Source organism: Puntigrus tetrazona, chromosome 20 (assembly GCF_018831695.1).
Source record: "Puntigrus tetrazona isolate hp1 chromosome 20, ASM1883169v1, whole genome shotgun sequence".
In the NCBI taxonomy this organism is placed as follows: Eukaryota; Metazoa; Chordata; class Actinopteri; order Cypriniformes; family Cyprinidae; genus Puntigrus; species Puntigrus tetrazona.
In genome coordinates, this window is record NC_056718.1 from 12308474 (window position 1) to 12324035 (window position 15562).

Here is a 15562-nt window from a genome sequence, read left to right on the forward strand (position 1 = left end):
TCTGAAAGACTCACCTCAGGGCCTTGCTCTCGAGCATGACATGATTCACTGTCCCCCTCCGAAAAGGACCCTGACTCATCACTGGAATTGGTTCCATACGACTGCTCACACTTTATCTGGGGCCGAACTCGTGCAAATAGCGCATCCGTCCCACCGCCTGCCTCTTGCGGGTCAGTCGTGAGACACCGTGTCACATTGGGGCAAGGCGAGGACGAAAACTCAAACTGTGGCAGGCTGCAGGGGGACCCGCCGCTCCCATCCTCTGCGTAAGAATACGACGAACAGGAACTGGAGGTCCGAGTTCGAGTCTCTGAGGGGGGCGATCGAGGGCATACCTTGATTGGCACTGGGCAGCTGGTATTGGGCCTTTGGCGGCAAAGCAGGGGTGGGTCGTTGGCTGTGGTGCTGGGGGAGTAGGTCTGGGAGCTGGGGAAGGACTGGCTGGCACCGGCCCACAATCCCTTTGGCATGTGTTCTGAGAGCTCCTTCTCCAGTGAGTTCCCGCTGGGATGGGAGTGGGTGGGCGTACCCAGTCGGTCACAGGGCCCTGAGGAGAAGATGACACTACGGCGGTCCGGCTCCACCTCTTGCTTGCACACACCATCGCAGGGAGCAGACTTCAACGAAAGCCCTGGCGGGAAACCATCTGCGTCTTTGGGGAACGCCACAGGGACGCCAAGCTCATTGCCAAGCGAAGGCCTGTAGTCTTTTTTGTGGTCTCCCTGAGTGGTTCCTTTATCCTGGGCATTGACAAGTCTGTTAGCAAAGAGCTGCTGGGGTGTGCTCGGCAGATCCTTCTTAAAGAGAGTTCGTAGGCAGGTGGGTGACTTGCTGCTGCCTTTGGGTTGGTCCACTGCAATGCAACCATCCAGCTCCATCTCGGCCACACCGTCCTTTTCACCACCGTCCTGCTCATCCCCTGACAGGCAAAGCGAGATGGACTCTTCCTCGCTGCGTGGCTCCTGCTTGATTTGCATCACAGCCGGCCGGTTCATCTCCTTGAATGTGCTTGGAAAACCTGAGGTACTGGTGTGTGAAGAGGTGTCGTTATTGTGCTTGTTGCATGCCCATTGGTACTTCCTGTATTTGGGGCATCGCGGCAGGTCTGAGGTGCCGTGTCGCTCAAAGTCCATCTGTCCATCAGTGAACTCCTCTGTTGCTGCCAGCCGCTCGTGGTCTGGCCGCCGCAAGGAGTTAAGGGCGTGTTCGCGGCGAGAGCGCGGAGAGCCAGACAGGGTCACTGCAGTTGGCGTTGTCGTCAGCAATTCGGGTTGCATGCTTTCGTCCTCCGAGTGATTGCTCTCAGATGCCATCTTGCGACAGAGGACCAGGCCGTCTTCCTCGCTGCGCAGTTGGGCCTCCAGGAAGCGAAAGCAGGAGTCCTCCAGGTTGTGCATGCGCAGGAATTCAGCACAGCGGATGACCTCCTGGATGTTTTCTCTGCTGAGCAGCAGCTTAGCCGTATAGGCAAACTGTAACAAAGGAGCGAATCCCCGGGCACTGACCTGCGGACACACACACAGAAAGAACAGGGGAAATTGCCAATGTTACCATCAGCACTGCCATTGTTCAGGGCACTTGGAGTGTGCTGAGAGAACTCGACAGCTCAAATGACCGTAAACAAACACTGTAAAGTGCCAGTTAATCTTTTATCAGGTCAGCACTGAATGTTCTATACAGCGGGAAATAAAAATTGAAATAGTGGAGGCTGTTGGTAAGGTCAAGAGACCAACCTGATGTATGTAACAAAGACATGTGACATTAAGCTTGGCTAGCGCCCCCAGTTTGTTGGTAAATGGTACTACAGCAACAGGTAGAAGCTTGTGGGTTTGTAAACATAATGTCACATCTATCCCTTGGGTGAGCCACCTTAAAGCCTAATGGGCTCTAGGACTCTTACAGCTTATCCCTACTACAGCCATGCTGAGCCTACTGAGAGAGAGAGAGAGTGAAAAAGAGAGAGAGACAGACACAGACAGATATGGAAGCCTTCCATTTGACCTAATGCTACATAATTAGGTAAATGCCTGAGCCTGCAAAAGCTTGGCAGGCCCACTGTGGCCTTTACGCTGTTAGCGCACATGAGTAAGTGCATTTAGGTGGGGAGAAAATAATAATCCAGGCTCACAGCATTTCATATTTTGAGACAACCCCCCCAACCCCTCTATTTAACTCTCTGTATAGGCTCTCTTGTAAACTAGATAAATTGTAACTGAACGCTGATTGATAAAAATATAAAGCAAATTATTGCACTGCCGTTACATCACTAAAAGTAGCCTTTCAAGTCAAAGCATGTACTAAAATGTCTCAAAACCCTTTTGATTTGGTTCTTTCTCTGCCAGTGAGTCAGACTCTGCTTGTGCTATTCTACAATCAAAACGTCATGGACAGACGTCGATGTAGGTGCTCTTCGTTCTCAGACACATTACAATGGCTGGACTTTGATCTGGGCCAGCATTGTTCAGTCCACAAAGCACTCTCTCTTCGCCCTCAATGATGTAAAGTGCTTAACAGCACAAGTGAACTTGTGCTCATAGATGGGAGGGAATGAGATCAACATTTAATGTTCAATGAACTGTTAACCATGAGTTTGTTTGTTTTGTTGATAGGGACAAACAGCAACAGTAAGTCTTCCTAGATGTTATCATCACACTTTTCTTGTGGTTAGAAGGGAGTTCAAAGAAGCTCTTTCCTACTATGTAACAACAGAACCAAAGAATTTGTTTTGTAGATTTTTCCATAGGAAAAAACACGGGGATTATATTTACAGTCAGAGCAAAGGCATGGAGGGAAAACCCAAGCTAATGGTTAAATGAGCCTTTTCTGTTACAATGAGTCAAAGCACAGCTGATTAGACAGAAATACACTCTTACACCGAGTGAAAGACTATGGATTAAACTAACCGTTTTCTCTTTCATTAAAGTAAAATCACAAAAGCACGCATTCCAAGAATTCTTTAGTATAATTTCCAAACCTTTTTTCCTTGTACAAACTTGTGAAGCTATTGTTAAGTCATTTGAATTACCTGTATTAATCTTTAAATATAAATATATTTAAAAGCAAATACCAGTGCCTGAAAAACAGCACATGCACAGACTTTGGACTTTGGTTATATTTTGAAACTTAAATGCAAATGATAAGTAGATACTACATAAGAAACAGTTTCACTCTTTTAAAAATATAACAAGTAATGTACATTTAGATGGAAATTCTCTCAAAATGAACCCGAATCTTTCCGAACAGGTTTATTTTGTGATAAACCCCCCCTTATTTAAGTTGCATTATTTTTGTATGTGAGAAGAAAGAGACTGCAGAATGATGCAAAAACATGAAACCCAGCACAGCGTAGGAGACTTGTTGCCAGGGACAACAGTAAACTGTTTAATGTTCATTATACAGGAATATTCAAATGTGAAATGCTGTGATTGACCAATCAGAATGAAGTATTTCAGATATACGAGTGACGATGTATAATCTTGCAAAGTGCAGAATGAAGAACATATCAAATCATCCTATGAAAGATTTGAATGAATAATAGATGGCATTTATTTTCCATCTCCTTCAGAGATGTCATACTCATCCATCATACACAAAAAGGACTCTATAGCATCCACAAATATGCACACAAACAAAACTGATGACTACTGACTCTGAGTCATTCGGGGCTGTCTGTGTCCAGTAGACGCATTATAGTACAGAGAGAGAGAGAGAGAGAGGCTCATCTGCCCGCTGGCAACACAACAGCGCCAATCAGTCACTGTTGAGAGGAAGCTGCTGACTCGTAATCTTTGTGGGGGATGGTGTGTGCTAGTGTGTGTGTCGTATGTGTGTGTGTACAGTGTACGGTGTGGGGGAGGATTGTATGTAGAGTGTGCATGTGTGTCTGAAAGGGATGATCATGGCTCTTAGATGTGTCCACTTAGGAGAGAAAGGAAAAGAAAACATAACGAGGGAAAGATTTCATTCAAACTATTAATGGATTCTTTTTTTGTGAAGCAAGCACTCATCACTAAAGTGTTAATAAAGTGAATAAGTGAATATACACGTTCATTTGTGGGATTTATTGTGAATAGTCCAATGATTTCGATGCTTTTTTTTAATCAAGTTGTCAAAGATGTTTTAATTACATTTCTAATTTTTGTTTCAGCAGCAAAAGTGTCATTAGTATTTCATTTATTAAATGAAATGCATTATTTAAATCGATCATTGAAATTGTAAATATTTAAATTAATACATTAATACATACACGCATGGTACATTATTATCACATTCTGGTAAAAATGTAGATATGTGGCTGGATATTGCTGCATTTTGCAATTTGATGTTTTAAATATACTTGGCTCTAATTGAAAAAAAGAGCAAATGCAGAACATCAAATACAGACGTTCCTAGTAAAATAAATACCAAAACTGATGCATTAGTTAAGAAAACTGTACTCATTTCATAATAGAAGGGGATAGGAATTTAACCCTTTATCTAGAAAATAAACTGAATATCATCAAAAACCTGAAAATCTTTTACATTTTTCCAACGTTTTGTGACAGAAGGTGGAGAAAGACAGTTATGTCGAGAGGTGTAAAGGTATGGAGAGGCTATGCCTGACAAACAGCTCTCTCTGCTGGGGAAAAAAGTGCTGAAATGTGTTTTTCAGCTGACATCAGCAGACACTGGCTGCAAAGGCAGCATTGGCTGCGCCATCTGTGACTCTACTACAAGTGTTTCTGTGACACACGCATCAGCCTGATAGAGACAAAAGAAAAGAAGGAAGGTAAGAGGGGTGGAAAGTAAGTGAGGGAACGAAGAGTATGGAGAGGTGGAAATGTGAAGACAAAGAGAAAGAATTAAAAGATGGAGGGGTTAGAATTAAAATGGGGTGGGGGGTGGATCACACGATCCGAGACAAAGGCTTAAAGGGATAACACCCTAAAAATACAAATTCATTTATTATTTACTCACCCTCACATCTGCACAAAAGCATAGTAATCCAGATATTACTCTCCACGAGAACAGATTGAAATCTAGAATTAATTTAGAGATTTATTCACTGACAAGTCAGGAGATTTATTTATTTATAGTATTTTCCACAAATTACAAAATATGAATATTTTAGGTTACTGTTATACATTTTAACATATGTAGAGAGAGAAAAGGTCTACGATGTTAAGAAAAACCAAAGAGCTTAGTTCCTAGTGAAAAAAATACGACATGATTGTGAGTAAATGATGGAATTATATTTTTGGATGAAGTATCTCTTTAACTGTTGTGGCTGGATCCGTGAGACATCAGAACTGGTTCAGTCCGATTCACGAAGCAATCAATTACGAACAAATAATTCAGAAAGGTTCAACCAATTAAATGAAAAGATCCAACTTAAAAAAAACTGTAGCGCTACCAAGACGAACAACAAAAGAGAAGACAAAAGGTGCTCACAGAAGAGGAAAAATAAAGCACTATTGCAGCTCATTAAGGGACAGACTTTGACATATGAGCCACTGGACCTGTTAACAACATTTATTATGTGGGAAACAGACAAAGGAGCGAATTTATCTCTACGACAGATCTGGGCCATTTATGCTAATTCCGACTACAGACTATTCTCCCTCACTGGGCCTCAAAAGGGTCATATTGTTACAAAGCAGGAAATTACATGAATTGTACATCATACATCCTGACAACTCCTGACTATTCGGGAATTGTGCCAAGCGATTCCTTCCATAAAAAGGTCACGGAATGCTATAAAGCCCTCACACCTGCCCTCTCGTTCATTCATTCTCTCTCTCTTTGATCTTCTGCCTTTCCCCTCTCAGTAGCAGAAACGGCTAATTTATGTAAATTCGCTCCAGCAAATTCCTGCATGTCATGAATGTTAATGAGGCAAAGATCCGCATGACAATGGAGCGAGCACTTTACAGTTTGTCTGAAAAATACAAAACCTCTACTGAAGACGGGACGCCTGCGATATGAAATCTGCTGACTAACCTGACATTAAACTCCAAATGCAGGCACAGACAAACGAGCCGCGCTGCAGCACAAAGTCACGGCTCGCACTGAACGTGAATATGAGGGGCCACGGTGAGGGCAATTATTGGCTGTGCTTCAGAACCTACTGAGACAGCATTTTTGAGCATCATAGGCAATGAGAAGGTTCGTACACAAAGTTGGAGAAGGCAGATCAATGGGTTTTGAAACGCACACCTTCAAAATGACCAGATCATCGTTCTTAGCTTTTTGGCACTCCATAAAAAAATGTGTGACATTGTGAAAAAGGTTATTTTAATATCATCTGCACGGACCAATCGCACTAAACCTGCAAATATTTTAACCATGTAAAAAAAATCGGCTATTTACAATTAGGGAGACCTTGGAAATTTAAAGCATTGCCACTATTTTTGTTGTTATAATTTTATGTATTTGTTATTCAAACCATTTAATTAAAAATGTATATAATGTTTGAGTTCTATTTTTAGTTTATTCATTTTTTAAAAAATACATTAAAATTCAATGCACACATATATGGACTTAAATATGTTATTATTATAAGCATTTGCTCATAGCAAGTGCCAAAATCCTAATTTGACATTTTCTTTTATTATTACTTTTCAGGAAAAAAAATACATTTCACCAAAACTGCTTCATTGCTTATTAAGATTTGAAAAACTTTTGTCCACAAAATCAGTCGATATCATATGATATGAAAAACATCCATAAAAAAACATAAAACAGGAAATGATACTCTCTTATACAAATGACAAGAACAACACAAGAACGTCTTTTAAATGAAAATTTTCCTTACATCAATTATGTATGTAATTTTTTGTTCTACCATTTTTACCTTCTTTTTTACATTTGTTTTTCAGATTTAGGTATTTAATGTAACTCAGACATTTACAGGTCTATCTAAAGTGGGCAAATTAATTTAGGGTCTACTGTACAATGTGTCAGACACGTACACACACAAAGTCACAAGCAGACACTCAGATGGGTAAACGCTTGACAGATTTAGCGTTAGCCCTCCCTAGTGCGATGGATTAAATCAGATACTCTACAGGCTAATCCTCTCAAAGTGAGGTTTACGGTACACAACCAGACAGAGAAAAGGACATGACCTCTGTCCTTAAGAACTGGACATCACTGCATTGTTTGGCCTTTTTCACTCTTGGTTCCCTTCTCGAGTAATTTCTCATCTTACACAGATTTCCATTTAACAGACGGACTTCCTCTCTCTCTGGCTTTCCCTCTACGCCCAACCCCCCCGAATGTGACAGAAGACAGATCTCCCTCCATCTGCATGATCGGCTGAAAATGTGTGATAGTCTCGTGCTAGTATTCATGTAGTCTGCTGTTATTTCCTCTCTGACCTGCTCTATCCCTCAGGATTACCCCTCGTTTGCCCCAGCCAGGTCCTGACCTGCTTGAAAGCCTCTCACCATGTTTGGGTATATCAGCAATTAACCGTAACACCTGCTAAACAGCTAGCCTTTCCCTCAAATGAGATATTTTCTATATATCTGGCACTGATGTGATGAAACCAATGGGGTTTCAGAAACACGTAAAAGCAAACGAATGAATTATGGTAACACTTTACAAAAAGTAAAATTCATTAATGCATTAGGTATTATAAACTAACAAAGAAAAATACCAAGATTTTTCACTAAGATCAAAACATTCACCAAGTTTAATAAATGCTGTCAAACTATACAACCGTTCGAAGCAACATTGCTTAAAGAAATAAAAAAACCTTAATATTAGATTACTTAATTTTCAACAATATATCTACTGCTTATTAGGAATAATGAACGTGTTATAATATATCACTGCACTAGGCAAAAACATTGCAGGAACATCAAACATGCTAAACTTGTGCAAAGCTCAAGGGAAGAAATTTCAGAGCGGCCCTCCCATCAGGCTCTTCAGAAGTTTCACGGAGCTAGTGTTTTGAGGAATGAGGATATTTTGCAATTCACTGTAGCATACGGGGTGTGTTTAGATGTGTGTTTTGCAGTGTATGTGTGTGTTGGGATTTGAGAGTGTTGCAGTGGTGCCGAATCGCATGTGGTTGCTATTCACAAGTGGCTCCGTGTGGAGGACTGTAAACTTTATAACAGGAGGTGGTTTGAGGTCGCTGTACAGACTAGTGCTGAATCAGAGTCGTCCAGACAGACATACATAAACATACAGACACAGACTGACGCTGGCTGTCTAAAGCAATGCTGAATCACAGTGACACAGCTGCAGAGCACAGCTGCGGGATTCGAGTATGCATGCACACACACAGACACACTCTCTCTGGTATACATCAATAGTCAAGTTCAATCAAGCTCTGAAGTAGTGCATTAAAATAAATTGTACTCGGTGCAAAAACAGGTTTGTATAGTTCTCTGCAGAAGATTCCTTCAGTAATGATGGGCTAACAACTGTACTTTATACCAAGTGCTATACGGCTATTGGTCAAACACACTAATTAGTACACTTCAAGCATTTGTTTTAGTGAACATATGTAGTACTAAGAACAAAGTAGTCCATTACAATGTACAACAAAGTTTTGAAACTAGGATGAGTGGATTGCTTCAAGCTTTAGACCAACATTGCAGCGATATTACAGTACAATTAGGAAGTCTTCTGAAGCAATTTTCAAAATAATAACGGAGACACAAAATGGAGCATTAGCATTTTGTGCGAAACTAAAGATATTAAAAAGTAGCATCGGTTTCAGTTACCCAGATAAGCCGAATGGATGATGGTGAATATTAGGAAATAAAGTGAACAGGCCAGCAAAAGCTATGAGGTGAATCATAATCATATCCTTGATTTGAGGTGAAAAAGTATTTAAAAACAAGACAAAAAAAATGTATCAATGCGGTAAAGGACTACAATCCCATGAAGCATTTCAAATGCAGAATTTTTAAGCAGAATCATGGGCAATGTAGTGTTTAACAGGAAATCTGCTGTACAACATGATGCTTAAAAAAATGTTAACGGTTTCATTAAAACCATACATCAATTAACACTCTTGTTGCACATAATAAGTGAAGGTTTAAGGTTTTTAAAGGTTCAAAAAGGTTCTGTTTTCCTGTTTGGAATTTACTTCCAGAACTTGAACGTTAAACTCTGTTAAAAAATACCAGACAGCTGGATGGCACAACTGACATACCGGAATCACGAAGTAATATGGTATAGAGCACTGAACGATGGTTTTATTACATGACAGCCTTAAGACAACTCTTAAAAGTAATGCATGAGTCACAGCAGAAGCTGTAAAGGAAAAAAGATAACAGACAAAACAGGGATGAAATTTTTAGCCACAGGGTGGGTGATGCCACAGAATAATACAGAAGAGAGTATCACTTGAATCAGCAGATGTTACAATAGTATGGCAAATTATATGATTAAGTAATATAATAGAGAAAGAGACTTCCTTTGAAAATTTGTCACACTTAAAGGTGCAGTATGCAAGCTAGCGGATGAAATGGGTACTGCAAAAACAAAGACATTCCACCCTGGAAAACGCATTTCAGAGTAGGATTACTGGCTATAGCATTATTTTTCAAAGAAACAGCTATGTAAACAAAACATGTTTCCTAAATATCTACAAACACATAATGTTATTTTTTAAAGATGAACGAACAATAGGATTTTTTTTGTCATTCCCTTTAGAGGAGTCAAAAACATACATAGAACATCTTTAATACGGTTTGTGCGGAATTGTGTTTACAGATGAAGAGCGAACTGAAAGTAAAGATCTGGGTCAGATATAAGCTGACAAACCTAACACTTGCACAGAGTTTCATCATGTGACGGATGGCCATTCACACTGGATGCTGACAGTTAATAAAGCCTAAATCAAACCCGTCTGTGTATCTAGTGCAGCGGACCTCAACTGGTGAATCACAGCCAAAGTACTGGCAGCCATCTTGGTAACACCCCTGGACAGTTTTAACAGTTAATCAACAGTTCACTTACAATATACAAGTGCAGACCAAAATGTGTCCAAGATTTCATATTAATACTATATTTCAAATCAGGCTATAGCTAAAAAAATCCAGACAATGGGTATATGGATAGTGGTCCTATCAGTATGGTGTGACAGCAAAAAAAAACTATAATAAATATACAGTTATTTGTAAAGTTTTTTTTCAACATTTTTGCTGTCACATTTGTCAACTACCCATATGTGTTTTGGAAAAGCTAAACTAAACTAAATTTAACAAAAATGACTTTTGTATTGAAAATACTCTTATTTCTACAAATTTACTAATTCATTTAATATGAGTGGATCTCTACGGTTTCTATCTGTTTGTGACCTCAGAATGGGTTGCGTGGGTCTAAAAACAAAAAAACCCCGCAGCTAATTAAATCGTGCAGGCTTCAATAGCAAAATAAATAGGCTTACCAACATAAAAATTGAGAAGGCTTTCAATATCATTTACTGTAAGTCAAAAGACATGCAATCAAACACTATATTTTGGTGCAAATATCACTTGATGGCACAATTAATACTAAGAACTGACAAACGAGTTGTAAATTATTCAGCCGATATCTTGTGTCATGTTAATTCATTAGCATTTTGTTGAGCCTTCTTCACTAATTTTAATGCGCTTTAAATATTCATGGTCAATTTTGTACAGTAACAATTTTAGTATTCTGCTGGTTGCCATTAGTTATCCAATATAAAATCTATAAAGCAGCAAAAGCAGTTGGGATGCAATGATCTAACATGCGATTTTCCCTCTTAATGACCCTGGCTGGAGGGAATCCAAGACCATCATCAAAGCAAAACCTCTAATATGAAAGTCAAATAATAACCACTACTGGCGTAATATCAAAATTAACCTGATAATTACACTCCAGACATAAAAAAACATCAGACCCCTATGTATCATTACGTTCTATTTTTTAGGCATTAAAAAGCTAAAAAGAAAATCTATTTGTACAGTACATTTTTCATGGATCTTTTGGTAAGCCTATAGGAATCCTGGTAGTCTAATACAGAGTTTCTTCCATCTCTGTAGGGGGTTGAGGGGGAGGCTGTTTTTCTGTCTCTCTTCATGATCTGATTCCCAACAAAGAGCCGATTAAGGACCTCTCTCTCTCTCTCTCTCTCTCTCTCCGCTCAACATTCCCTGGCTAACACAGATGATGTCACTAACCCAATGCGGTCCCCACGACTCAACAATAACAAGGTCATCTGGGAGGGGTGGGGTGGATGTGGGGGGGTGTTGCGGAGGGGAAGAGAAGGAGGTGGCGGTGCTCTTTGTTTCACATTTCATCTGCAGTGAATTTTTTCATCAACCACCCCACCGGCACCCCCACCTCAGCTCAAACCCCCCCCTTCTCCGGTTCTTTCTCCACCGCCACTTGCCTCATGAGACACATAGGGGGCGATGTTCAGCAAACCCTGAATGCGGAGCTGAACTCACTGGATGCCGCTGCGTATGCGCGCCACACACAGAGCGCAAAGTCTACACGCACTTACGGCACAGCAGATACACCGCCTGAGACTTTCGAGAGCCGCAGACTTTGAATCAACATGACAAAACAAATCATCCATCATATTGCGAAACGACGCGGAGAGCTCTGTAACTGAAATATGAAATGTGTCTCAATTTTCTGTGCTATTGAAAAAAAAAAAAAAAAAAAAAAAAACATTATATGAAACTCATCTGGAATGTGCGTGTCATTTGCACCTATAAATAGTAAGAGACAGTAACACATTTTCTGTCACATCTGAGGTGAAGATAGGCGCTTTATCAAATCCTCAGACTCTTTTTTTCCCTTCATCTTTGAAAGATGTAATTCCCTCCTCGTTCACACTCACACCTGACTATCAGAGCGAAAGACTGATGAATAATTGATGAAGGAGGCAAGATGTGAATGAAGCAAGAGTTGCATTTTGTTGGAAGTCTCTACAACTCCTTTAAACCATGTTAAATCACAATTCTGCACAGATAAACCTGTTAACATAGCTTCCTTATTTTTAACATTTGTCAATGACAGAAAGCTAGTACTAACACTCTTTCACTGGCATATTACTGGTAATAAATACATACTTCTCAACAATAATGTGGTTGTAGCCAGTGTATATTCTACTGAAGTACTTATTGACATTTTAAATGAGCATCTATATTATATTTTCATTTCAATATTAAGGTTTCAATAATTTTGTTATGTGCAGTTGGCTTAAAATTTTTTTTTTAACAAATATTTTTAAAAAGCTTTAAGTTAGTGCTATGAAATGATTAATTGTGATTAGTCACATTTTTATTTACCAAATTTATGTGAGCATACTGTCTATATTTATATTGTATATAAAAATACATGCACATACATGTATATATCTTTAAAAAATGCTATATTTATATATTAAATATATTTATATATAATATAAATGATATAAACATATCCATGTAAATACCTTTAAATATTTTAAAAATATATAAATGCATGTGTTTGTATTTATATATACAGAATAAATATGCACAGTACTAACATATATACCTTACGGGAAAAAAAAGAAGCTTTGGACCGCCCTACTTTAAATGTATTAGTAATTTTAATATTTAAACTTTTCAACTGAATATATTTTGAATTCTAAATCCAGTTTTAAGTTTACTTATTGATTTTCCATTTAGCCTGTTATCAATAACATCACTGATCATATCCCACTTCAAACCATGTGGGTTACAAGTGTCCTATATCTAAAGATGTGCATGTGCATGCTCACAAGATCTATGAGCGGAGGTGTAAATACATGACTGGAGGTGTTCTTATTACACATTAACACCTCTGTGGAAAACTCAATCACTCCAGAGCGTGGAAAGCAGGGGTGTGTGTTTGTGCATTTCTCTGCTAATGTGTATGGCAACCACAAAATCTTAGCACGCCCTTAGACTACAATTTTAATTGTTCAGTTAAATTAAAACTCACATCATAATCATATGTTATTAAATCTAGAGGAAGAGTGGAGAAGACTCGTTTTTGGGTTTCATTTATAGGGTTTTCAAAATGTTTTTGTGACATTATTGTAAGCCAGGAAACAAAACCAATCAGGTTTAATAAGGTCACAACATTACAAACTTTGATTTAAAAGTACAAATGTATTTAAAAATGTAGAAAAAAAATATGGTTTTAATGAGGTTGACAACTATCCGCCCACTGTGAAATAATTATAACCAAATTAAAAATAGGCTAATTAAATTCTAAAAAACATATTGATTTGAAGGCAGCAATTACATAAAATGACACAGAGGAATTTATTAAGACAACAGGGAAAATGAGGTTTTATGGGAGTGAGCAGATGTCAAAGAGTTCTTCTGCCATGATTTGACTGCTTTATTTCTTATTGGTGGAGATTTCAATGCACAGCCAAGGTAAATGTAGTTTTTCCACCAACAATTTCCTATGTTCAAGGTTATTACATAAAAAAATACATTGGAAAAAATGTGGACAGGTGGCTTGAACAAGCTCATAGGCACGAGTAGGTCTGCTAATATTGCTAAAAATCTATTTCCCTATGCTTAATGTTTATTACTTCCAGAACTCGGTTGATACCCTGTATAATATTAACTACTCTCATTCATTAATGTGCTAAAATAAATAGTAATAATGCTTATGATTTCAGACAATTTTCAAATGTGAAATTATATCTCAACTAAGTCTTGTTTAATATTAGTAAGTTTTGCTTTGTTTACTAATAGCTACTGTATGGCTTGCTATACGCTTACTAGCTTCCCAATTTTACCTTCATTGAAACACCATCCTTGTTTTTGTTCATAAATATAAATTTTAGACATGTCATTAAAACACTAAATTGCTACTTGGCAGTGTAAAAGGAGGAAATGAATCAAGTACGTCTCATTAAGATCGCACTATGTTCTTACTCAGCTACATAATAGAAATCATAACAAATGCACCCATTTGTTATGCTAATGCTCTGCTTTCGAGAAACTTTACATCTTAATTTTAGACCCATGAACCGAAGAACGGAGATGAAGGGTTAATGCAACAGATGCTAGTTCATTAAATGTGCATTTTGGGCTGTGAGAGAAGACAAACTACTGCTCATGTAACTGTATGAGCGTGTGTTAGAGCCATAAAGATGAGCAAAATAATGGTCGCTGCCATATGGTAGGTAGACAGGTGATGAGTGGTGATTATAGTCATGCTTTACTGTACAGCATGACATTAGTATACGGGAAAAGACATGCATGAAAAACCATGTGAGGATTTTTTCAAAATATTTTTTACTTTTAAAAGCTATATTGTGGGGCTCACCTAAAATACAAAAAGTTTAGAAGTCTGCAAGATTGACTTTATAAAAATAGAGTAAAATTAGTAATTATATTGTAAAATTGCAGTAAAAATACTTGTATTATATTGTTGGATAACTATAATTATTTTTTTGTAAATTTCTAAGTTTCTTTCTGACACTTTTACAAACATTTTAAAGCATTCCTGCTTAATACAAACAACACTTATAACACAAATATTACTGATCCAAAATCTTTGAATGGTAGTGTATTCATCAGTGACCTGGCAACCTCTCAGTGATTTAGTGGACCATTAATGTGTTCATCCATACCTCCTCTGGCATGCTGAGAACCAGTTCATTGTCACTTTGGGTGACGAATCCTTGTAGGAAGTACTCGCTGCAGGCCGCTAGGACAGCCCTGTGTGCGCGGAACTCCTTCCCCTCCACCAGCACGGTCACATCACAGAGCAGGCCCTGCTTCCGCTGCTCATTCAGACCCAGCAGGATGTTGGTACAGTGCACCGTCGACTCATACACGTACATGGGAGCTTCAGACTTCTCATCCACGGACATACCGCTCACACCCTGCGCAGAAACAGACAGACAGACACAGACGGGTCAACTTATGCTATCCAGTCGACAGCAGAAGTGCAACACAAACCTGGTCCAAAATGAACGCTCTGTAAACCTCTAATGCAAGCACGGTTGAGTTTTCAGGGAAAATAGAGGAAAGGGCAGCTGCAAAATGCTTTAAATAGCTAGAACATTTGCTTTATATGATATAAGTCATTTAAGCCAGTGAAATCAAGACAAGTGCCCTCCTGAAGTAATACTATAACAACTATGGAAGTGCTTGTGTTTACACACGCAGTGTATATTTCTGCTTGTAAGTCACAATTTGTGCATCTACCTTAATGAGGCCTTATTACAGAAACGCCCTGTTTTAAGATTAGACTGCATTATGATCCTTAATAACATCTGCAATCTAGATAAGACAAGGAGCGAGGTGGCCAAATGTGTGATTTTCGAAATAAAACGTGACCAAAATATGACATCCTGTAAATAACGACGTAGTAATGATATTGCTTTCATTTAACATAGTTTAATGAATACGAAATAACTTAACATCAACCTAGATTAATAAATGCTATAAAACGGTAATTTATTGCTAGTTAATGCCTTCAAAAATGCTAATCAACAGAAACTTCGACTTTGTTTTGCATCTGGCTACAAGGTTGAACGAGCTCACCGTGACCACCTCCTCAAAGATGCCACCTACAGCAAGCAAACACACAACCGCACACAAAGCAAAAC

At 38.7% G+C, this 15562-nt stretch overlaps 1 protein-coding gene across 5 annotated transcripts in view; it reads right to left on the reverse strand.

Moving 5' to 3' along the window:
• Nucleotides 1-15562, reverse strand: part of bach2b (BTB and CNC homology 1, basic leucine zipper transcription factor 2b) — an 85423-nt gene that overhangs the window by 13342 nt on the left and 56519 nt on the right. For all 5 annotated transcript variants that reach the window (XM_043219993.1, XM_043219991.1, XM_043219995.1 and 2 more), the window contains 2 exons: nucleotides 14579-14833; nucleotides 15-1505 (listed from right to left, as the gene is read on the reverse strand). In XM_043219993.1, coding sequence (XP_043075928.1) covers nucleotides 15-1505; nucleotides 14579-14821 — 1734 coding nt within the window. In that variant the 5' untranslated portion in view covers nucleotides 14822-14833. The remainder of the gene's footprint in view (nucleotides 1-14; nucleotides 1506-14578; nucleotides 14834-15562) is intronic.